Here is a 21,818-nt window from a genome sequence, read left to right on the forward strand (position 1 = left end):
AGAGGTCCTGGGCCTGGGGCCATCTGTCTGCCTGCCCCTGTGCAGAATCGGGCTCTGGACCTCTGGGTTCCAGCTACTTATTCTATTTCTGTCCCACTCAGCTCTGATCTCTCTGGTGCCTCCTGTTGGACACAAGGGTCTGGGTTACTAGGGGGCTGTGACCAGGTACCTCCATCCACTTGTCCCACAGAAGTGCATCAAAAGGGTCTCTTCCTGTGACCCTGACTCCTTCAGGTCCCCAGGTTGAGGGTGCCCCCTATCTCGAAGCCCCTGCGGGCCCTGAAGCTTTGTGGTTGTGTTTCAGGAGGAGGAGGAGGAGGCCCGGCTGGCCAGCATGCCCGCCTGGAGGCGGGACCTCCTGCGGAAGAAGCTGGAAGAGGAGAGGTGAGCTGGGGGTCAAGCAGAGGCTGGCCTGGCAGGGGGTCTAGAATGCATCCCTGAGGTGGAGGTACCAAGTGACACTGTCTCTTTTTCCTTCCAGGGAGCAGAAGCGGTGAGTGCAGGGCTGGCCCCAACCTGCCACCCTTAGCCCCACCCACGTCGCAGAGGGTCGTCCCTTCATCCAGGCCGACTTGAGCGCATCCTCCTGTCCCTTAGCCCTTGTAGCACAGCCTCTTTCCTCCCGGCAATGCCCGACCCCTGTCCCCAGAGTCTCTCTCTCGTGCTCTGATAACTTTGCTCCTGGTTACTCAGTCCCTGCCTCCTACTAACCTGGCTTTTTCTACCCATCAGTTAACCTAACCCTAGTATCAATCACCTTGATTGTCTGCCCCTCAGAACGTAGTTTCTGCCTCTAGTAATCTCACCCAGCCTGGTGCTGTCTGATGGAAATATAATGTGTCACATATGTAATTTAAAATTTTCTAGTAGCCACAGTAGAAGAATATAGGTGAGCTTAGTTTTCATAGTTTTATTTAACACAAAATATCAAAACGATTATTTCAACATATAATTATATGAAAATTATTAATGAGATGTTTTATACTCCTCTTGTAAGTCTTTGGCCAGGCATGGTGGCTTACACCTGTAATCTCAGCACTTTGAGAGGCTGAGGCTGGAGGACCACTTGAGCCCAGAAGTTTGAGACCAGCCTGGGCAATGCAGTGAGACCTGATTCTGCAAACAATTTTTTTTTTTTTTTTGAGACAGTTTTACTCATCACCCAGGCTAGAAAGCAGTGGGGATCTCAGCTCACTGAAACCTCCACCTTCCGGGTTCAAGTGATTCTCCTGCCTCAGCCTCCCAAGTAGCCGGGATTACAGGCACCCACCACCATGCCCAGCTAATTTTTGTATTTTTAGTAAAGGTGGGGTTTTGCCATGTTGGTCAGCCTGGTCTTGAACTCCTGACCTCAGGTGATCCACCCTCCTTGGCCTTCTGAAGTGCTGGGATTACAGGCATGAGCCTCTGCACCTGGCCTGCAAAAAAAAAAAAAAAAAAAAAAAAAACTTTTTAATTAGCTGGGTGTAGTGGTCCCAGCTACTTGGGATGCTGAGGTGTGAGGATTACTTGAACCGTAATCTCACCACTGCACTCTACCCTGGCAACAGAGCGAGACCCTGTCTCAAATAATAATAATAATAAAACTTAGTCTTTGAAATATCGTGCACAATTTACACCTGCAATCCATCACAATTTAGACCAGCCACATTTCAAATGCTCAGCAGCCACACGTGTTTAGTGGCTATTCTGTCAAGGGGCACATCTACCCTCTATGTTCTCATAACCTGTCTCTAATTCTCAGTCGTTGTCTCTCAATTACGTGGTTTCTCTGCTCCCTAGCAGCCCCACCCCAGTCCTCAGTCATTCATATCGACAGCTCCCCAACAACTCAAGTCCTGGTCCGGTCATCTCGCTGCGGCACCCTGCCACACCTCCTCCTCACACGGTGCAGAGGGTCGTCCCTTCATCCAGGCCGACTTGAGCGCATCCTCCTGTCCCTTAGCCCTCGTAGCACAGCCTCTTTCCTCCCAGCAGCTTTGTTTCCAGTAACGTCCCAGCCCACAATAATCCAGCCTCCGTCTCCCATTCCCCCAGCTCCCCTGTGGTCCAATAACCCCATTCTGCCCCCCGATCTAGCCCTTCCGTCTTCAGCAACCCAGCCCCTACCCTCAGTAACCCACTCCTTACATGAGTGACCTGGCCTCTGCCTGGGGCCTGGCCCACCCTTTCTGCCAGCCCCAGTAGGTGGCCCCAGACTTCACCGGGTCTGCCCCCACCCCCACCCTCAGGAAAGAAGAGGCGCGACAGAAGCAGGAGGAGATGCAGCGGGAGAAGGAGCAGTCAGAGAAGCTGCGGACGCTGGGCTACGATGAGAGCAAGCTGGCACCCTGGCAGCGACAGGTCATCCTGAAGAAGGGGGACATCGCTAAGTACTAGAAGCCAGGCCTCTTGCCCGAAGCCTGGCAGCTCCGAGGGGTCCCCCTGCCCCAACCCCAGCCAGCCAGGCCCTGGTGGAAGGGCTGGGAGCTGCACAGCCCTCCCCTCCCGCGCTGGAAACCCTCCCTAACCCCCCCTCCCGGCCCCTGCATCCCCAGCCCTCGGCGACACTGGAGTGCACCCACTGCTCCAGTCGCCCAGAAAAAGTGCCCAAGCTGCTGATGCAAACAACAAAAAAATGCTGCTTATTTGCATGCGACTTACACATGTTTGCATGTTCGTTGAATATCAAAGAGTGCAGAGCTCTCCCCAGCCCCGTGGATGGTGACTCTGTTTTCCTGCGGGGCTCAGCCCCCTCCAGGATGCAGCCCCCTCCCCCGCACCCCGGAACCGGCGTCGCTGGCGCATCCTGGGTGGAGGCAGGCCCCGAGCTCGGGGAAGGGGTTTTCCCTCACTCCCTGACCCAGATCTACGCCGGCCCAGCCGGGGCGTCATTTCTAATCCCCGCCGAGGGTTTCCTCTCAGTCATTTGTTTACCAGAAACGACGAAAACTGCCTGTCTGCCGGGCCGCAATTGCGGCTCCCAGGACCCCACTCTGCCCCGCCTCCCTCAAGTCTGCGCCCATCCCCAGCCAGGCCCCCTCGCTTCCCAGACCGTCACTGTCCCAGTAGAGTGAATAGAGGATGAGGGGCCCCAAACCTGTGTCTCCAGCTGCTGCACCCCACCCCGAACCTGTCCCTGCCACCTCACAGCCCCATTAAAGCGCTCTCATCCGCCCGGGGCTCTCGTGCACTCACTGACTGTGGCTGCGACTTGCTCTCTTCTCGGGGTAATTGGGCCAGAGTGGACTCGGGAGGGGCAGGCTTGGGAGCTAAGGCCACAATGGACTCCACCATGGGTGCCAGACCCAGGGGTGACAAGATTCCCGACCCCTTCGACTCCCCCAGGAAAACAAGTCCAGGTCACTTAACATCCCCAGCCCCGCAGAAACGCCAAGAAGTCGCTTTTTTCACCCCCTAGATTTAATACCACAATCTCAGCCAAACTCCGGCTAAGAAACAGAAATCTCTTGACCCCCCCGGACATTGGTTCGTGCTTCTTCACCTTGGCTGGAGCGATAAGGGCGAGCAGGGGAGGGGCCGGCTGGTGCTGCTACGCAGGGCCGTGCCAGCGGCTGAATAAGTGACATAAAATGTCTACACTCATAAGTAACCGTACTTAGGGCTTCTGCAAGGGCCACCAGAGCGCCTGGGTGGCGAGCGGGCGCCGTGTCACGGGCCGCGCTGCAGGCGGCTGCGCAAGTCCTCTGCACAGCCGTCCAGCCCCATGCGCTCCAGGGCCGCGTAGACGGCGCTCAGGCCCGCGGGCTGCTGCTGGCGCCAGCGCTTGAGCATCTCGTACTGCTGGTCTCGGAAACGGCCGATCTCCACCTCCACGGCTTCGATCTCCGCCTCACGCAGCCCTAGCGTGCGCACGAACTCCTTCCAGCGCCGCGCGGGGACCGCGTCCATCACGTCGTAGAGCTGCGGACCGGGCTGCAGCATTACTGCTGGCGAGCCCGCTGACGACTCTGGCGAAAGCCTGGGCACAGGAGCGGGGCCTGGGGCGGGACCAGAGAGAGCCAATGGGGTACGCGTGCTGTGGTCGGTAGGCGGAGTCAGGGGCGTTCGTGCGGGTACCCTAGGCCAGAAGCCCGCTGGATCCCGCCGGTCTGGCCACAGAGGATGGACCCGGTCAGTTAGGGGGCGGAAAGTGGACCTGTTGTGAAACCACAACTTCCTGCCCCAGACAGAAGAATGAGGTCAAGGCCTCGGGCCACTGACATCCCTTACCAAGAGCTCTGTTGGGTATCTGGTCCCAGGACCATGTCACCTGCGGGCAGAGCACTTCCTGAGACTGGGGGTAGGCAGGCGTCCAGCCGTTGCCGACCAACTGGACAGTGCTGATCTTCTCACTGCTGTCAGAAGGCGCTAGAAGGGTATGGACGCTGTCCGAGGGTGACAGATGGGTGGCCTGGAAGCCAAGAGGGGCCCCAGGTCAGTCCTGCTTGCTAAGTAAGGCCCCTTAGCTGCAGCGCCTGTCCAGGAGGGGACAGTCCCTGGTTCGGTCAGCAGACACCCCTGCAAGGACACCTCCCCCAGCTGGCCCTGCTCTCACTGTGGCCCAGCAGAATTCTTGCCTCTGCCTTGAGTCCCCTGCCCCTGTCTCCTTGTCCCACAGCACCATGGGGCATTCCCTCCATCAGATTGTTAGCACCTGTGTGCATGTCTGAACCCCAGCTGACTGAGCACCCCTTCAGGGCAGGCACCGTGCTGGGCTCATCCACTGACGACTCAGCTCCCAACACCTCCGTCCACTAGGTCTATCCTGTGTTGGCCACGTGCCAAGCTCTAGGGATCACAATAAGGCTTGATCTTCCAGCTCCAGAAAACAGGCCCAAATCACACACAGTGAGGTTCTTACCAATGGTGGGGTCAGAGCCTCCATCCCAGCTTCATCTGCTGACACAGAGAGAGTGCAGTCAGTCAGCAACCAGGCAGGCCTCCTGGACCTAGGGGCTGGTGCAGCTCCTCTAGGGTTCCTCTGCACCCACACTCCCTGCCTCAGTTTCCCCTTCTGTATCAGCGTTGAGTAGACTCTGGGCTACCCCTGACCCTGCGTGTACTTACCAGTAACCCTGGGCTTGTGAGGCCAGCAGTGGCGGTAAGTGTAGGTCATGGTGGCCCCAAGCAGGAGGGGGAACACAAGGCCAGCCAGGAGCACCTGGACCCAGAACACTGAAAGCAGCTGGTGGGTGTTGGGTGGTAACCACCCCCACCCGCCTCCGCTGGGCCCATCCCAGTTCTCCCACTTGAATTCCCAGCACACCACCTACTCTGCCTCCAGCCACAGACAGTGGCACAGCGCTCTGGACAGCTCCCCAGGCTGCTCCTGCAAGGGAGGGGGTTGGCCTGAGGGATGAGGGAGTACACACCAGGAGGGGCTCCCCAAGACTGCCCAGCATCTGCTCCATCCTAGAGACCCTTCCCTCCCCAGGCCTCTCTCCTGTGAGCCTCACTCTGCCCAAGAATGCTCCTGTCATTGTGCCCCCAGTAACAATAACGGCAGATACTGTTCATTGAGCTTCTTCTAGACTACATGAAGAGTCACTAGAATGTCAACCCCAAAAAGACAGGGATTTTTGCCTATTTTGTTCTCTATTGTATCCCCAGCACCTAGCACAGTGTCTAGAACATAGCAGGTGTTCAATAAAGACTTGAATGGAGGCTGGGCGAGGTGGCTCACACCTGGAATCCCAGCACTTTGGGAGGCCGAGGTGGGTGAATCACAAGGTCAAGAGATCAAGACCATCCTGGTCAACATGGTGAAACCCCGTCTCTACTAAAAATACAAAAAATAGCCAGGCATGGTGGCATGCGCTTATAGTCCCAGCTACTTGGGAGACTGAGGCAGGAGAATCACTTGAACTTGGGTGGCGGAGGTTGCAGTGAGCCGAGATTGCACCATTGTACTCCAGTCTGGGCGACAGAGCGAGACTCCGTCTCAAAAAAAAAAAAAAAAAGTCCGGGCGCGGTGGCTCACACCTGTAATCCCAGCACTTTGGGAGGCCAAGGCGGGTGGATCACAAGGTCAAGAGATCGAGACCATCCTGGTCAACATGGTGAAACCCCGTCTCTACTAAAAATACAAATAATCAGCTGGGCATGGTGGCGCGTGCCTGTAATCCCAGCTACTCAGGAGGCTGAGGCAGGAGAATTGCCTGAACCCAGGAGGCAGAGGTTGTGGTGAGCCGAGACCGCGCCATTGCACTCCAGCCTGGGTAACAAGAAGGAAACTCCATCTCAAAAAAAAAAAAAAAAAAAAAAAAAAAAAAAAAAAAAAGACTTGAATGGATACAGAAAGTCCCTTACCTCTAATCAAGATCAAAGGCCTGTGAAGAACCTGCTAACATCCCCATGTTCAGAAAGGGCCAGCACACATCAGAGAGGTTAATTCTCTGAACTTGCCCAAGATACCCTAGAGAACCAGTGGCACAATCCTGAATCTAAGCCCAAGTTTGTTTGTATTTATTTATTTTAATAGATGAGGTCTCACTCTGTTGCCCATGCTGAAGTGCAGTGGTACTATCATAGCTCACTGCAGCCTCAACCTCCTTCAGCCCAAGTTTTAAAGCTGTATCAATGTGACTCTCTGCATAAGTGACAAATCCATCCATAATGTCTGGCTGGAAGGATGGTTGGGTGGGGGGATGCTGGCTGAAAGTGAAGGCATACATCCTTATTTATCTGGCTAAGGTGGATATAGATTTCTCTTTTGCCATCTGAGTTTACCTGAAGTGGGCCCCACCCACCACAGAGCCAAGCTTTCTACTCCCTGTCCCCTCTTCCCATTCCTGAACTGGCAGCACCCGCCCCACCCCAGGCCCCCACCTTGCTCCCAGCAGCCCTTCCCTCCATCCCAAGACAGCTAGGAATTACGTGGGGCAGGACACGCAGGCATCACGGTGTTCATAGAAGCCAGGCAGGCAGGTCCCACAGTCAGTATCATAGCGGGAACCTGCAGTCCAGGAGAGGCGTGGGTCAGCCTGGGACAGGAGTGAGGCAGGCAGGGGAAGGGGGTCTGGGAGTAGCTGGCCCGGGGTGGGGGTACTCACAGGGTGGCCTCGTGTGGCGGTGCAGGGCCCCGCAGTCTAGGCAGGGTCGGCAGTAGAAGGGTGAGCTGCTGATACACTGGCTGACCTGGCACTCCACAAACCAGCCCGGCTTACAGCCACAGTGGGTGTCGGCCACTGCAGAACAGTTCTTCAGGGCCACCTGGGAGGCTGGTGGGGTGCAGAGAGATGGAGAATGGAGAGTTGGTCAGGGCCAGAGGCTCTGGTGGAGTGGCAAAGGCAGAGGCAGACTTCCCCCACCAAGATAATGGAGACAGGAATAGGTGAGAGACGGACAAGTACAGGGCTACCCTAAAAGAGAAGCTCAGAGGGCAAGGCCAGCCAGAGGCCAACGCACGTGGACAGACGCAAAGGTCACCAGGAAGAGAGAAGGGGCAAGGGCACCCTGAAGGAGGATCAAGGTGGAGGGTTCCGGCAAGGGTGGGCACAGGACCCTCACACCCCAAGGTTGGGCCCAAGCCAGCCACTTCCTTCTGAAAGGCCTGTCCTTAGGAACCCCCTGCCAAGCACTGAGAAGCCCCTCACCCTGCTCATCACAGACTTGGCAGCGGGCACATTCAGAATGATGGTGGTTCTCCCAGGCCAAGAAGCTGTCTCGAGGACACGGAAGGCAGGTAGAGTTCCCGCAGGGCTCCGTGCAGGGGGACTTCAGGTAGTACCCTGTGGAACCAGGCAGGGGTCAGACAGGCAGAGGGGCTGCCCAGCACACACCTGCTCCCCGCCATGTACTCCCTCCCTCCCTCCTTCTCTCCAGCTCCCTATTTCTCTGTCAGCACCCCCCCCCAACCTCCTCCACCAGCCTCCTCTTACCTCCCTGGCCTGCCCCATGCCCCTCCCACCCCTGTGGCCACTTACCCGCTGGGCAGCCTCTGCAACAAAACAGACCAATCTTCTTGTAGAAGTCACCGGCACAGTCACACCTGGGACTACGAGTGCCACCCTGGGCCTGGGGCACCAGCAGCAGCAAGAGGAGCGCCTGGCGGACAGGTGCTGCTGACTCTCAGCGCAGCTGCCCACGTGGGGCCTCTCCCTGCCATGTCTCCTCCATTTCAGAGGCTCCAGCGTTTGCCCACAGAGCACCCCACTTCCCAGGCCCCAGGCAGAAGGGGTGCCCAGGGTGGAGATGAGACTAACTTCCTTCCCCTGTGCACACGCCGGGCTTGGGAGGGGCAGAGGAGGGGGCTCTTGCCAGCCCCGCACAAGTTTTCCTCCACCAGGGCAGGGACCCGGCAGCGCCCCCACCCCCACCCATGCTTTCTGCTGGGGGAGGGACACTGGTGATTCTCTGCCTGGGGCCCTCAGACCCCCTGGGAGGGGTTTCCTCTCAGTGGATGGGCCCCGCCCTGGCGGAGCCTACAACTAGGTCGGAAGGGGCGGCCAGCCCAGCCCTCAGCGAGGCTTGGAGTGGAGTCAGTCGTGCCCGGGGAGGCCCCTTCCTTCCTTCGTCGAGGCTCTTGGGACAAGGCTGAAAGCTGCCCCTCGCCTCCTGCGTCTCAACTCACCGCAGCCACCGCCGCCGTCACGCAGCCCCGTGGCCGCTGCTCCATGGCCCTCCGCGCCGCGCTGGGCCCTCCGACGGGCGCCCAGGGGCTTCCCAGCTCCGTCCGCTCTTCCCGTCGTGGTTCCGCCTTTAGCCACACGCCCGCAGGGCCCGCCCCGCGCCATCTAGAAGCGCCCGCCTGGAGGAGGGGCGGGGCCGCGGAGCCCGACGGAGTTTGACCGGGAACCTCCCTCCCCACCCCCTCACCTGAGCTCATTTGGCGCCAGCCGACAGGCCCAGGGAGAACGCGACCAGGGCCACAGAACACAGATGCATCCCAGTCCCCACACCAAGTCTCACCCCAACCCTGAGAACCACTTCTAGGTAGAGTCAGGGCAAGTGACGTCTCTCTCGACCTCCGCACCCCCAGCAAGGGAGGGGGTTGGGTCAAAAGTACCTGAAGGCGCCCCGTACAGTGGCTCACGCCTGTAATTCTAGCACTTTAGGAGGCCAAGGCAGGCGGACCACTTGAGGTCAGGAGTTCAAGACCAGCCTGACCAATATGGTGAAACCCCATCTCTACTTAAAATACAAAAAGTAGCCGGGCATGGGGGTGCACACCTGCAGCTCCAGCTACCAGTGGGGCTGGGGCAGAATTGCTTGAACCCGGGAGGCGGAGGTCGCAGTGAGCTGAGATCACACCACTGTACTCCAACCTGGGTGACAGACTGAGACTCTGTATTTAAAGTACCTGAAGGGACCCCCACGGGGGACCCACCTTCCCCAGAGAGCTGGTCTGAGTGTGGAAACTGGGCAGATTCGGCACTGAATCCTAGGTGCCCCCTGGGGAGAGGCTCTGGTTGTGGTTGAGGATGGGGAAGTCCGGGGGTTTTGGTCCGGTGGCACCCCATCCCCTCATTATTTCCCAGATGCTTCCCACAAGCTCCATCTGTGGCCCGTAGAGGGCACAGGAACACGGGAGGCTGCCCTGAGCTCAAGGCACCGAGTTACTAGGCCCCAAAGCAAAGGACTCTTCCCAGTGGAGTCTAGACGAGTCTTTATAAAAGAACCAGAAGCTCAATAAATATGCAACTTTACAGAACCAGCCCAGGCCAGAGGTGGCCTGTGGGACTGGGAAGGTGGGGGCGGGGCAGGAGCAAGTCCCACTGGAGGCCAGTGAGAGTGGAAGTGGGATGGGCAGCCTGGGAGTCCAGCCCTGAAAAGTCGAGCTGGCAACTTCAGGGAGTAGGTGATGAGGGGCTGCCTGCGAAGGTGGGGGTGGTACTGCAGCCCGAGCCGCCTCCACTCTCCACTCCATCCAGTCTGGCAAAGCACACATCAGGCCAGGCGTAGGCAGGGGTCCTGCCCAGCATCCGGCTCACGCACACGGAGGCAGTGGCTGAAGTGGGTGCCAGCACAGCCCAGGAGGCAGGCTATCTGCTGTCTCTTGGTCAATGGCACTCTTGGGGGCCTCCCTCTCCTCAGACCTCCCTGCAGGGTGGGGACGGGAGAGAGTCCTTTGGCTGATGCCATTCAGAGTGGCTCTGGCCACCCTCTCCTCCCCAGAGCACTCCTCAGGCGCCTTCACAGCTCCCTACACCCAGACACTGGGCAGGGTTCAGGCTCTCTCCGCCATCACCCTCCCCAAATGTGACGCTCCCAGGCATGACTGGGCCCCATGCCAGCGCCAAGCTGCCTGCCCTACCCCAGGCCAGGCCACTCACGAGGCAGTGAGCGTGGAGTTAAGCAGCAGGGTGGTCCTGATTCGGTAGAGCTGGGCCAGGGTCAGCTTCCTGTGCTGAGCAGAGACCCCTGGTAGGGGTTCAGGCTGGACCGCCAGAGGGGCCCCCGAGGGCAGCTCTCCACATCTCTTCCTGTCGGAGCCTGCAGGTTCCCCGGCCAGGCAGCTGCTTCTGTCCTCGGGCTCTAACAGCTCAGGACCACTGCCAGGGCTGGGGGCCCCCCGGCAATCCCAGCTGGGCCCAGCTTCCCGAGGGGATCCCTGAGTCCTACTACCTGGGGCTGGAACAGCCAGGCAGAGCTCTGACAGGCTGCGGCTGGGGGCAGGGGGTGCCCCATGGGTGCCAGCCCCTGCCAGCAGCTGGAGGAGGCTGGCCTCAGACTTAGACTTGAGCAGGTGGGGCGGGCAGGTCAGCAGCTGTACAGGGGTGCGGCGGCGGAGACGGGGTGAGGGTGGAGGGGAAGGAGCTCGTGGGGTCTCTGGGGGCTGAGGCACTGGCTCTGCCATGGGGGCTGGGGCCACAAAGTCTTGTAAGGAGGTTGGGGAGAGGGTGCCATAGGCAGAGTCCATGGAGCAGGAGCGGCCGTCCACTGGGCCCAGGGGCAGCAGCTCACAGGTGGGCGTGGCGGATGAGGCAGTGGTGCTGAGAGAGGTCTCATCGGACTGGGAGCTGAAAGGACCACCATCAAACTCCGGCGAGGACAGCGTCTCCCCGGGCTCCACCACAACCATGGCCAGGGTCTCCGTGGAGCCCTCTGAGGCACTGTGGGGCCGGAAGTAGAATCAGCCCAGGCCATGAAGCCTAGGTGGCCTGAGGCAGCCCCAGGCTGGGCAGCGCACAGTGAGTGGTGTACAGCCTCTGCCCTCCTGGGGCCGGAGACTCAGGGATGGCAGCATGTGGCAGGTGTGGCAGATCTTCCAGCTCCAGTGCCCACAACGGACCTCAGCAGCAAGCCCAGCACTCTTCCCTGTCAAGGCTGGACCCGCTCTAAGGATCCTCAGCACAGCACCCCAGGCAGCTACCACGAACGGCTCAGAGCCGGAAGCATGTGGAAAGGTGTCTGCCCTCCCCACCTGGACTCTGGGGGAGACAGAGCCCCACTCCCACCGGGTTCATGACAGAGGCCGTTGGGAGGACGGGGACGTGGCTGGGCCTCCAGGAGTCCTAGGCTGGAGTACTTGTCCTGCTTTGACCTGCTGGGTGGTCACGAGCAGACATACCAGTGCTGAGAGTCCGGGCTGCCACTGCTTTTCCGCAAGATGGTGGGGGAGCTGGCAGCTGAAGTGCTACTCTCCTCGACTTCCTCCTCCTCCTCCTCTTCTTCCTCCTGCTCATCCTCCTCCTCTTCCAGGCTCTGCAGGGGCTGCTGGCTGCCAGGGGGCTCCTGTGCGCGAAGCTGCTGCAGCTGGTTCTACAAGGAGGGTTGGGGTGCACTGAGCAGAATGGGTGGTGACCAGCAGCTCCCCCGTCGGCCCTGCTGCCCACTCACCACTCTTCACTCACCTGGGCATTATAAATCGTGTCCACCCAGCCACGGCACAAGGCCTGGCCACTGGCCTGGAACGTGTAGGCCCCCACAGCGCTGTGAAACTCATTCAGGTAGATAAGGAGGAAGGAGCCTGGGTAGGGAAGGCCTAAGTCAGTACCAGCAGGGACGATGGGCCCCGCCCAGAACCAGGGGACCAGGGCTCCTTACCAGGGTCACGCAGCTCCCGGCACACGATCTTATCCACCAGCAGTGGTGGCCTGATGACCTTGGTCCTCTCGGCCTTCTTCACTGCCTTGGTCACCAAGAGCAGATCCGTGAAGAGGAAGCAGTACACGTCCATCTGCAGTGAGGGGGCCAGAGAGGCCAGCAGGGTCAGGGCCAGGGTCGTGGCACCGGCCTCCCCTGGAAGCACTGGGTTTTGGTCAAGCACTCCTCCCATCATGAACCTTCAAGTAAAATTAAAATGAAGCGGGAGATGATTCTCTTTCACTGAGATGTATGTTGAAGATTATCTCAATGCAAGTTTACATTAAAAAGAAGAGAAGTGGCCGGGCGCGGTGGCTCACGCCTGTAATCCCAGCACTTTGGGAGGCCGAGGCGGGTGGATCACGAGGTCAAGAGATCGAGACCACCCTGGGCAACATGATGAAACCCCGTCTCTACTAAAAATACAAAACATTAGCTGGACATGGTGGCGCATGCCTGTAATCCCAGCTACTCAGGAGGCTGAGGCAGGAGAATTGCCTGAACCCAGGAGGCGGAGGTTGCGGTGAGCCGAGATCGCGCCATTGCACTCCAGCCTGAGTAACAAGAGCGAAACTCCGTCTCAAAAAAAAAAAAAAAAAAAAAAAAGAAGAGAAGTGCCAGGCGCGGTGGCTCAAGCCTGTAATCCCAGCACTTTGGGAGGCCGAGGCAGGCAGACCAGGCGGTCAGGAGTTCGAGACCAGCCTGGCCAATATGGTGAAACCCCGTCTCTACTAAAAATACAAAAATTAGCTGGGCATGGTGGCACGTGCCTGTAATCCCAGCTACTCAGGAGGCCGAGGCAGGAGAATTGCCTGAACCCAGGAGGCGGAGGTTGCAGTGAGCCGAGATCGCGCCATTGCACTCCAGCCTGGGTAACAAGAGCGAAACTCCGTCTCAAAAAAAAAAAAAGAAGAGAAGTGACTTTGAGGCCAGGCATGGTGGCTCACACCTGTAATCTCAGCACTCTGGGAGGCCGAGGCAGGCAGATCATGAGGTCAGGAACTCAAGACCAGCCTGGCCAATATGGCGAAACCCTATCTCTACTAAAAATATAAAAAATTAGCCGGGTGTGGTGGCACATGCCTATAATCCCAGATACCTGGGAGGCTGAGGCAGGAGAATCACTTGAACCCAGGAGGCGAAGATGGCAGTGAGCCGAGATCGTGTCACTGCACTCCAGCCTGGGCCACAGAGCAAGACTCTGTCTCAAAAAAAAAGAAGTGTTGACTTTGAAGTCACTGTGTGCAAGCTCTCAGCCTCCCCGTGCCTGAAGGGGCCACAGCACAGGAGCAGGATTCTGGGGTTCCTGGCCCAGCTGTGGAATGTGGCCACCCTCCCACGAGGAACCCACATGGCACCGACAGGTGGGCACAACTGGCACTTCCAAGAGCTAGGACCCTGCTGCTGGACTTGTGACTGGCAGGCAGAGGACTGTCATTCACTATGACGAGATCACTGGTTCTTGAGTCGTCGTCCAAGTGACTGGGGAGCTGAGAGGGGCCCAGCAGGTCCCCAAGAAGGACACGGCACTGGAGGGGTGGCCCTGGAGTCACCTTGCTGTCCTTCCCCTCCTTCATCCTCAGGCTCCCCTCCAGCAGTAGCTGTCGCGTCTCCTCCGGGGAGGCGCCGGGGATGGGCGCTGTTAGGTCCAGGTGCAGAAATTCCTTCAGGAGCTGGGGATGGAGAGCTTGAGCGTAGGGGAGGCCAGGGCCTGACCCCCTTCTCAGCTAGGCATCCTCAGTGGGATGCCCAGCACAGCCCCGGCCTGCCAGCTTGGCCTTCCTCCCTCCCAGCCGGCAAGCCCCACAAACACAAGCGCCCACCTTGTCCACTTCGTCGCTGCTGCTCTCCACCACCTCGTAGGCGTCGATGCGGCTCACCACCGCCGCCAGCCGCTGCCGCTCCTGCCGCTGCCGCATGCATGTGTTCACGTGATGGATGAAGCGCTCCACGGAGCCGATCTAGGGGCAGGCGAGGGGGCTTCAGGCCCAGGGTCTGGACAGGACAAAGAGCCGCGCAGGGAGGACTGCCCCGCCTCTCCCCCCCGCCAACGGCCAGCAGGGTTACCATGACGACGACGGCCTCCTTGGCGCGCGGCTCCTCGGTCTTCCTCAGCACCGACTTGAGCAGCAGCGGGTACTTGGTGAGCCGCTGGTGGGGCTTGGCCAGCATGTCGCTCAGCTTCAGCCGCTGGCACTGTGGGTGTTTCTCCGCCCACTGGAGTGGGGGAGTGGGGGCGGGGCTCAGGGAAGGCCCCGCCCACGCGGCCCCGCTCAGGGTCCCATCCTCCTGCGCCCCTGCGCCCCGCCCGTGGCACTCGCGCCCTCACCGTGATGTAGGCCCGGAAGAGGTCGTTGTCGCGCAGCAGGCCGCGCATGTACTCCATGCAGCCCTCCTCCTCCATGCAGTAGCGGATGTAGGGCTTGAAGAGCGAGCCGAACTGGCCCGGGGCAGAACAACCACGGCGCCGGTTACCGCGCGCTCCCTGCGGGCCGGCCCGCGCCTGGCGCTGCGCAAGCGCTTCCTTACTGCACCTGGGCGACCACCCCAGGGGGGCGGCAAGCTTATGATCCCTGTTTCCAGATGAGGAAACAGCCTCAGCCAAAGTGACCACCCGCGGCCAGGGAGCAGGGGTGGATGGCCAGGTAAGGGCTCAAACCCGGGCGACTGCTTCGTAATTTCTCACCCTTGGCCACAAAGGGTCATATGTGGTCACGGGCCTGGGGAGGTTGGGGATGCTGGGCAGACCGGATCGGGCGGTGGAGACTTTTCGGCGCCCCAGCCCTGCCCCAGTGCCCGCGCCTGCACCCGACCCCGCCCGTACCATCTTGAAGCCTTTGAGGAAGTCCCCGGGCTGCAGCAGCGCCCGCGTGCGCCGCGCCTTCTCCAGCACCGGCGCCATCACGCCGGCCCACAGCCTGCGGTGCAGCTGCGCGATCTCCGGGATGTTGCTGAACAGGCGCTCCGCCTCCACCTGGGCGGGCGGGAGGCGCGATTGGCCTCGCCCCTCCACCAAGTTAGCCTCGCCCCGGGTCCAGGTCCCGCCCTCCTCCCCGGTCCCGCCCCCGCCCCCGCCCCCGCCCCCGCCCCCGCCCCCAAACCCCACAGCACCTCACACAGCAGCCCCGACTCTTGCAGGTTCAGGAGGCAGCACAGGAACAGCTGTGGGATCAGGGGATGCTGCAGCTGGGGTCGGGGGGGAGGGGGTTGTCCCCGCCCTAAAGCCCCACCTGGCCTCAGGCTCCCCACCACGCCTCCCCCTTGCCCTTCCTAGGTGGCCCCACAGCAGCCAGGGACCCCACACAGGCTGTCCCCTTTGGCCTTCGCACCTGGGAGGTCCAGACCCTGAGGAAAGACCTCATAGCCCTCCTGAGGTCACACTGCCCTGGCCCCTCCTGGAGGGAAGCTCTGGCGAGACTGGCCTTGCAGCCACGCCTGGAATTCCCTTTTCCACCTCTGCCCTGGTTCGGCCTCCAGGTTTCACCTCTGAGGGTGCTTCCTCCCTCCAGGAAGCCCTCCTTGAACCTCCAAGCAGACGCTCCACTCAATGAGCAGAATCCCTACACTGCCTGCCTGCTCTGTCCCATCCAGGGTGCCGGCTGCTGGGCACCCGGCACACAGCAGGTGCTGGGAAACAGCCACTGAATGAAAGTGAAAGAATGAGTCCTCACCTGGGAGGCCTGATTCAGCAGAACCTCACACACCTGCCCAAAGCCTCCTCCCAGGTTCCTCTAGGAGCCTCCTCCTCCCTGGGTCGGCCCTTCTCTGACTTTCCTGCCCCCACCTCGTTGCCAGGCACCTGCTCCTTCTGCAAAGGCTCAGACTCAGCCGAGGGCTGCCAGAGAGAGGACAGGGCAGCAGCGCGCCCCTACTCACGTTGGTGATCACCCGAAGCTTCCTGATGTAGGAGGCTTCCGTATGCAGCAGCTCCCACACCGCCTCCTGCTGGTGGTACTGCCGCCGGGTCAGCTTCTGGAGGGGGGGCAGGATGGTCAACCAGGAGGCCTGGAGCACCTCAGGGTGGCCAGAGAGGGTGAGCAACGTGCATGCACTTTCTCATTTTCCTGATGGTGACACGGAGGTCCCAAGAGGAGCGGGGTCACCCTTGACATCCCATGAATAATCACAGTCCAAACACCCAAGTTCTGGGCCCTCCTCTGCCACTAAAACAGCCGGGCAGCTCACAGTTTTTAATCTAGCCTCGGTGTCTCCAGAGTAGGCTAATGAGAAGAGTGGCCTCTCGGGGTCGTCCCATGGCACATCCTATCACTGGGTCCTCCCAAGGGCCGTCCCCATTTTGAGACAAGGAGGAAGAAGCATGGTGGCCCGCACTTACCTCATGCCCATCGATGAGCTCGCGCCAGCTGTCCTCCAGCCTCAGGCAGGCATTGTCCTCATCCTCATCCTCGTCATCCTCCTCCTCCCAGGAGTCATGGTCAAAGCGCAGCCTCCGGGGCAGCCTGGGCAGCCCGAAGAGGCCATAGGCATGCAGCTTGCCCTCCAGCTGCTCCATCTTGTCCACCTCCTGGAAGGACACCCTGGTCAGGGTCAGAGGCCACAGCCAGCCAGCTGCCCGACCCTGGGCTGATGGGGCCACATACCCGGCCAAAGGTGCTGGTGCTGAGGCCTGAGCTGAAAAAGCCGCTGAAGCGACTGGCCGCCCGGTTCTTCCAGCTGTCGCCGCTGCTGGTGCTGCTACTGCTGCCACTGGGCAGAGAGCAGCTGGAGGGCGTGGGGGGCTCCTGCCCGGGGATGCTCGCCTCCCCCAGGAACTCCGACATGTTCTTGCGGCGGCGGCCAGGGGCCTGGCCAGGGAGGGATGGTCAAGGCCAAGACTCCCCGCCAGCCCCCACTGCCCCACCCGAGGGCCTCAGGCCAGTCTGGGATGGAGGAGGGTCTCTGCATCTCTACCCTGGGGTGTCCCCTCTCCTGGGACACAGACACGTCTGGAGGCCAGAAAGTCCAGACATAGATACGCCCAGACTATCATCCCCCAGTCCTCCAGCCTCAAGCGCGGAGCACAGCATTCGTTACACACACTCAGATGCACTGGCGAACGTGGCTCTGGATGGTCTGTAGCCCCGGGCACAAATGCTCTCAGGCACACATGCACACACTGACTCCCTGGCACTAGAAGAGTCTTAGGTACAAGCCCTCACCCTGGGCTATGGCCAGATCCAGAGAGAGTTCCCTGCTCTCACGGCCAGCCCCCTTTTCCAGAAGGGGCAATTAAAACCCCAACAGGGGCAGTGAGAGACCCAGGGTGACTGCCTCTGAGGAGGGGCCGTGGGTCCAGCCTGGGCCCCTTCCCACCCACTCCCTGACACATCCCCTCCTCCTCACCAAGATGTCCAGGCTCTCCCGGCGGCTCTGGGGGTCCACGCGCTCCAGTGCAGGGGGCCCAGCCCCGGCCGGCCGCAGGATTGGCAGACTCAGGGACTTGGAGTCCTTCACTCCCTGCTCCGCCTTGCCCTCATCTCCGGGCTTGGCTGGGGCCGCATGTGGGGGCCACAAGAGATCCTCAGCACCCAGGTGTGGTGGAGGAGGGGCCCCAGTCCTCTCTCCCCAGAGGATCCACGCCAAGGCCTGCCTGCCCTCTCCCTACAGCCCTGCCCTGCCAGCAGCACCCAGCAGAGACACCTGTATGGTAATGAGGCTGCTCAGGCCCACAGCCAATGGGAACCCGAGCCTGGGAAGGGCACCTATCTCCAGGAGGCCCCACCAGCACCAGTGGCCCCATCTGCTGCTCACCTTTGACCCGAAGGTAGTGTCCCCCAAACCTGTAGGCCTCGAAGGTGAGGGACAGGGGCGTGTTGGACTGGTCCAGGTAGATGTCCACTTTGCCCAGCGAGATGCCCTTCCTTTCAAATACAGGCAGCAGCACCTCCCTGCCCCCAGGACAGGAGGCGTGTGTGTTAGAACCAAGCAGCCAGTTGCTTCAGCAGCTTCTTTAGCTCAGGCCCCGCCTCCACGAGCCCCCACCCCGCCCACAGCCCCGGTTGCCCCCACCTTCCCAACGGAAAAGGGAAGCCCGCCTGGAATCACCCGCAGGTGCAGACACCTGCCTGCAGAGGTTCTCACACGGGCGCATCTGCACACCACAGCAGACCTGTCACAAGCCTGCCCACACGCAGGCCTGGCTCCTACATACACGATTAAAATGCGCAAGTCTCTTTGGGAGGCCGAGGCAGGCGGATCACCTGAGGTCAGGAGTTCAAGACCAGCCTGGCCAACATGTGAAACCCCGTCTCTACTAAAAAACACAAAAATTAGCTGGGCATGCTGGTGGGCACCTGTAATTCCAGCTACTCAGGAGGCTGAGGCAGGGAAAATTGCTTGAACCCAGAGGTGGAGGCTGCAATGAGCCAAGACCATGCCACTGCACTCCAGCCTGGGTGACAAAGTGAGACTCTGTCTCAAAAAAAATCCCCAAAACAACAACAACAAAAACACCACGCAAGTACACAGAGCCCGCCACATTCCCTCACGCTGGCATGCACACCCACATGGGTCTGCCCACACCCGGACACGCTTAGAAGCACAGGCCACCAAACACACACAGTCACACCTACAGAGACCTGGAGCCTGCGACACAGGGGCCACACCTGCCCCCAGTCCCACTTCCATCATGAGCCCCACCAAGTCCTACCCCAGCGACTTCTTCTTCATGGCTGGGACGATCTCCGTCTCGATGTCGACATTCAGGTCAAATTTCAGGGTGAAGCACTCCTTGCTTGGGTCCTGAGAGGACAGGGGCTTTGAGCTTCTCCTCCCCACCCTCCCCACCCTCTGGTCTGGGATGGGAACCTCAGCAAGAAAGGGAGCCCCAGGCCTCTGCAGCCCAGGGTGCAGACTTCCCCACCCCACCCCGGAAGGGAGGCCCAGCCTCGGGAAAGGGTGCCAGCTGTCGGGAGGCCCCCATCTGCCGGCCCCGGGGGCTCCTCACATCTGTGTGTCTCCTCCTTGCTGCTTTCTTCTTGGAGAGTTTCAGGCCTGTGCTCTTCCAGTCCCTGCAGGGAAGCAGGTAGGGCAGAGGCTGGAGGTGTGGGCCTGTGGCCGGGTTCCTGCCCCTCGCTCACCCCAGGTGACAGGTAACCCGCATTGATTCAACCCGGCCGGGCCTGCACGCCCTCTGGTGGCCAACATGGGAGTCACACCCAACCATACCTAGTCTGGTGAGGGCTGGGATCCTAGGCGCCCTGGAGGCTGGCCTGGACTGGGTGGCTTCTTCTCAGAGTCAGGACAGCCACAGGGATGGGGAGAGGCAGGTGCATCAGCCTTACTTGGCAGGGCACCGAAGCATCTGGTTCTGAACGTCTGATCTGAGACCCAGCCTTGGGGCCCCCCCAGGTATCTCTCTGCCCCATCCACCCCTCACCTACCCTTTCCCGTCCGCAGAGCTCTCCTCCTCCTCCTCCAAGTCCACTGCAGGGCTGGTGCGCGGTGGGCATGACCGGGTGGACACGTTCCGGGCCAGGACAGAGCCTTGGGAGAAAGTGAGAGGGGGCTGTGCCTCCCGGCCCCTCCTTAGCCTGCAACCTGGCCGCCTCCTGAGGAACCATAGGCTGTTACCCTGGAGCCCCCAGGTTCAAGGCAGTGAGGGCCCTTCAGTTCTGTGAGGAGAGGGGCTCAGCCATTGTTTTTTGTTTTTGTTTTGAGACAGGGTCTCGCTCTGTCACCCAGGCTGGAGTGCTGCGGCGCCATCTTGGCTCACTGCACCTCCACCTCCTGGGTTCAAGCAATTCTCGTGCTTCAGCCTCCCGAGTAGCTGGGATTACAGATGCGTGCACCACCATGCCTGGCTCACTTTTGTTGTATTTTTAGTAGAGATGGGGTTTCGCCATATTGGCCAGGCTGGTCTCGAACTCCTGACCTCAGGTGATCCACCCGCCTCGGCCTCCCAAAGTGCTGGGATTACAGGTGTGTGCCACCGCGCCCAGCCTCACTCATTGCTATCTATCCCCACAGACCCAAAAAGACACAGGGATGACACCCACGGTGAAGCTCCACCCCGAAAACAAACCCACCTGTGGCCTCAGTTTACCCTTCTATAAAATAAGGATAAGGAAGCCCTGCTTCTGGGGTTGTTACAGGAAGAGACCAAAGTCCATGGCTCTTTCTTTCAGGCCTCCCCTCCCCCAGGGCTGTGACCACACCTGAATTCCCAGGGGGAGAGAGTCCTTTTGTTTTTCTGTTTGTTGCTTTTTGAGACAGTCTCACTCTGTCTCTCAGGCTGGAGGGCAGTGGCACAATCATGGCTCACTGGAGCCTCCATTGCCGAGATTCAAGCAATCCTTCCAGCCAAGCCTCCCAAGTAGCTGAGACCACAAGTGTGTGCCACTACACCTGGCTAATTTTTGTAGTTTTTGTAGAGAAGGAGTCTCACTGTTTCCCAAGCTGGTTTTGGACTCCTGGGCCCAAGTGATCCTCCTGCCCTGGCCTCCCAGAGTGTTGGGATTCCAGGTGTGAGCCACCGTGCCCAAACAGAAGAGCCCTTTTGTTCCTCTCGTTAGCTGGGAAAGGACACAGGGGTTGGCACTTCTCACCCTTTTGTTTCTCTGGAAAAGGGCACAGGGGTTGGCACTTCTCACCAGGCCCGGGTATCTGCAAGTTGGTGGTGGGCCTGCGCTGGTTCCCTGCTGAGCAGTTTCCTTTTTTTTTTTTTTTTTTTGAGATAGAGTCTTGTCCTGTCACCCAGGCTGGATGGAGTACAGTGGTGCGATCTCAGCTCACTGCAACCTCCACTTCCCAGGTTCAAGCGAATCTCCTGCCTCAGCCTCCTGAGCAGCTGGCGTTACAGGCACGTGCCACCACGCCCATCTAATTTTTGTATTTTTAGTAGAGACAGGGTTTCACTATGTTGGTCAGGCTGGTCATAAACACCTGATCTCATGATCCACCCTCCTCGGCTCCCAAAGAGTTGGGATTACAGATGTGAGCCACCACGCCCCACCCAGGAGGAGTGTCTTACTTCCTGCTACAAGCTCCTCCTGACCTGACCACCCCCACTCCATGCCACCTCTGCTAGGCCCACACCCTGGCTTGGAGGACTTGCCCAGAAGCCCCTGCCCTGAGGACAGGCAGACCTAGAAAGAAAGAGGCTTTCTCTGTGTGGGCCCCAGGCCAGGGGTAGGGACAGCTGCAGGAGGTGAGAACCAGTGAGAACACAGCACCAGAGAGACCGGCCTGCCTCGGGAAGGGGCACAGTCATGGACTTTTTCTCTTGCTAAAAAAAAAACACATGGAACAAAAGGATCCATGGCATACTCGGGTTTCATTATTTACAGTCGACTTGCCCTTCTGACGGCCCTCTATCCTGGGTCCGCCAGTTAGGGAAACACGCCTGGGGAGCTCTGGGGGCCGAGCTGGGCTCCCTCCTGCGCTCACCGTGAGCTGGGAGGTCGAAGCGGACGTGTCCATCATAATGCATGGTGCTGTGGAACTTGCTGTCACAGGCCTCGCACAAGTTCAGGGGCCCCCGGCGGTGCAGCTGCTGGCAGTCGGCGTGGTGACATACCTGGGGTGGGGACACAAGCCTTCAGGAGGTCCCTGAGCCCCACTACATCTCCCCACCCCTGCCCGGGCCACAGGGACTCAGAATGAACCGCCCTGCTCCAGCCGGGGCCCGCTTTCCCTAATAGATCCATCCCGCAATCCAGGGCAAGGGGACACCCCCGCTAAGGAGTCCCCCGCTCCCGCATCATCAGGTTTCGCATCTGCTGGATCATTCCCCTGTGGGCACACCAACACGTGGTTATTTCTCCATCTTTTTCTTCTTTCTTTGAGACAGGGAGTACAGTGGTACATTC

General features: G+C 59.9%; 3 protein-coding genes across 12 annotated transcripts in view; 1 reads left to right on the top strand and 2 right to left on the bottom strand.

Moving 5' to 3' along the window:
• Positions 1–2,379, top strand: part of ESPN (espin) — a 37,266-nt gene extending 34,887 nt beyond the window's left edge. For 3 of the 4 annotated variants that reach the window (XM_039473726.2, XM_039473727.2, XM_039473728.2), the window contains 3 exons: positions 305–384; positions 482–493; positions 2,232–2,379. In XM_039473726.2, the coding sequence (XP_039329660.2) occupies positions 305–384; positions 482–493; positions 2,232–2,379 (240 nt within the window). Of the gene's footprint in view, positions 1–304; positions 385–481; positions 494–2,231 lie in introns of those variants that run through there. The other variant, XR_012512304.1, reaches the window with a different exon arrangement.
• Positions 2,380–3,306: 927 nt separating this feature from the next.
• Positions 3,307–9,504, bottom strand: TNFRSF25 (TNF receptor superfamily member 25). Of its 2 annotated transcripts, none has more exons than XM_010350278.3 (10): positions 8,555–9,504; positions 7,908–8,028; positions 7,578–7,712; positions 7,035–7,202; positions 6,859–6,937; positions 5,256–5,311; positions 5,050–5,157; positions 4,844–4,878; positions 4,213–4,393; positions 3,307–3,980 (listed from the first exon to the last, which is right to left on the bottom strand). In XM_010350278.3, the coding sequence occupies exons 1-10, from the start codon at positions 8,807–8,809 to the stop codon at positions 3,652–3,654; spliced, it is 1,467 nt and encodes a 488-aa protein (XP_010348580.1). In that variant the 5' UTR covers positions 8,810–9,504; the 3' UTR covers positions 3,307–3,651. The 2 variants fall into 2 exon arrangements, with proteins under 2 accessions (XP_010348580.1, XP_003939665.2); XM_003939616.4 differs by having other exon boundaries at positions 4,844–4,881.
• Positions 9,505–9,608: 104 nt separating this feature from the next.
• The window catches only part of PLEKHG5 (pleckstrin homology and RhoGEF domain containing G5), a 31,773-nt gene continuing 19,563 nt past the window's right edge, over positions 9,609–21,818 (bottom strand). For 4 of the 6 annotated variants that reach the window (XM_039473716.2, XM_039473717.2, XM_039473718.2 and 1 more), the window contains 20 exons: positions 21,397–21,526; positions 19,392–19,494; positions 18,956–19,019; positions 18,659–18,750; positions 17,761–17,897; positions 17,353–17,498; positions 16,611–16,814; positions 16,346–16,534; positions 15,886–15,981; positions 15,121–15,171; positions 14,834–14,983; positions 14,339–14,449; positions 14,077–14,226; positions 13,833–13,970; positions 13,563–13,682; positions 11,971–12,103; positions 11,778–11,893; positions 11,495–11,685; positions 10,257–11,036; positions 9,609–10,023 (listed from right to left, as the gene is read on the bottom strand). In XM_039473716.2, coding sequence (XP_039329650.1) covers positions 10,014–10,023; positions 10,257–11,036; positions 11,495–11,685; positions 11,778–11,893; positions 11,971–12,103; positions 13,563–13,682; positions 13,833–13,970; positions 14,077–14,226; positions 14,339–14,449; positions 14,834–14,983; positions 15,121–15,171; positions 15,886–15,981; positions 16,346–16,534; positions 16,611–16,814; positions 17,353–17,498; positions 17,761–17,897; positions 18,659–18,750; positions 18,956–19,019; positions 19,392–19,494; positions 21,397–21,526 — 3,111 coding nt within the window. In that variant the 3' untranslated portion in view covers positions 9,609–10,013. Of the gene's footprint in view, positions 10,024–10,252; positions 11,037–11,494; positions 11,686–11,777; positions 11,894–11,970; positions 12,104–13,562; positions 13,683–13,832; positions 13,971–14,076; positions 14,227–14,338; positions 14,450–14,833; positions 14,984–15,120; positions 15,172–15,885; positions 15,982–16,345; positions 16,535–16,610; positions 16,815–17,352; positions 17,499–17,760; positions 17,898–18,658; positions 18,751–18,955; positions 19,020–19,391; positions 19,495–21,396; positions 21,527–21,818 lie in introns of those variants that run through there. The other 2 variants (XM_074379988.1, XM_039473720.2) reach the window with 1 other exon arrangement.

Source organism: Saimiri boliviensis, chromosome 11 (genome assembly GCF_048565385.1).
Source record: "Saimiri boliviensis isolate mSaiBol1 chromosome 11, mSaiBol1.pri, whole genome shotgun sequence".
Classification (NCBI taxonomy): domain Eukaryota; kingdom Metazoa; phylum Chordata; class Mammalia; order Primates; family Cebidae; genus Saimiri; species Saimiri boliviensis.

What these genes read in the sequence shown, in the direction of transcription:
- TNFRSF25 (XM_003939616.4), bottom strand. Translation starts at nt 8,809, where the DNA reads ATGAGCTCAGGTGAGGGGGTGGGGAGGGAGGTTCCCGGTCAAACTCCG. An exon ending in TGTCTGTGGCTGGAGGCAGA is followed by an intron (nt 5,158 to 5,255) that starts GTAGGTGGTGTG and finishes AGCTGCTTTCAG; the next exon opens with TGTTCTGGGTCCAGGTGCTC. An exon ending in TCACAAGCCCAGGGTTACTG is followed by an intron (nt 4,882 to 5,049) that starts GTAAGTACACGC and finishes TCTCTGTGTCAG; the next exon opens with CAGATGAAGCTGGGATGGAG.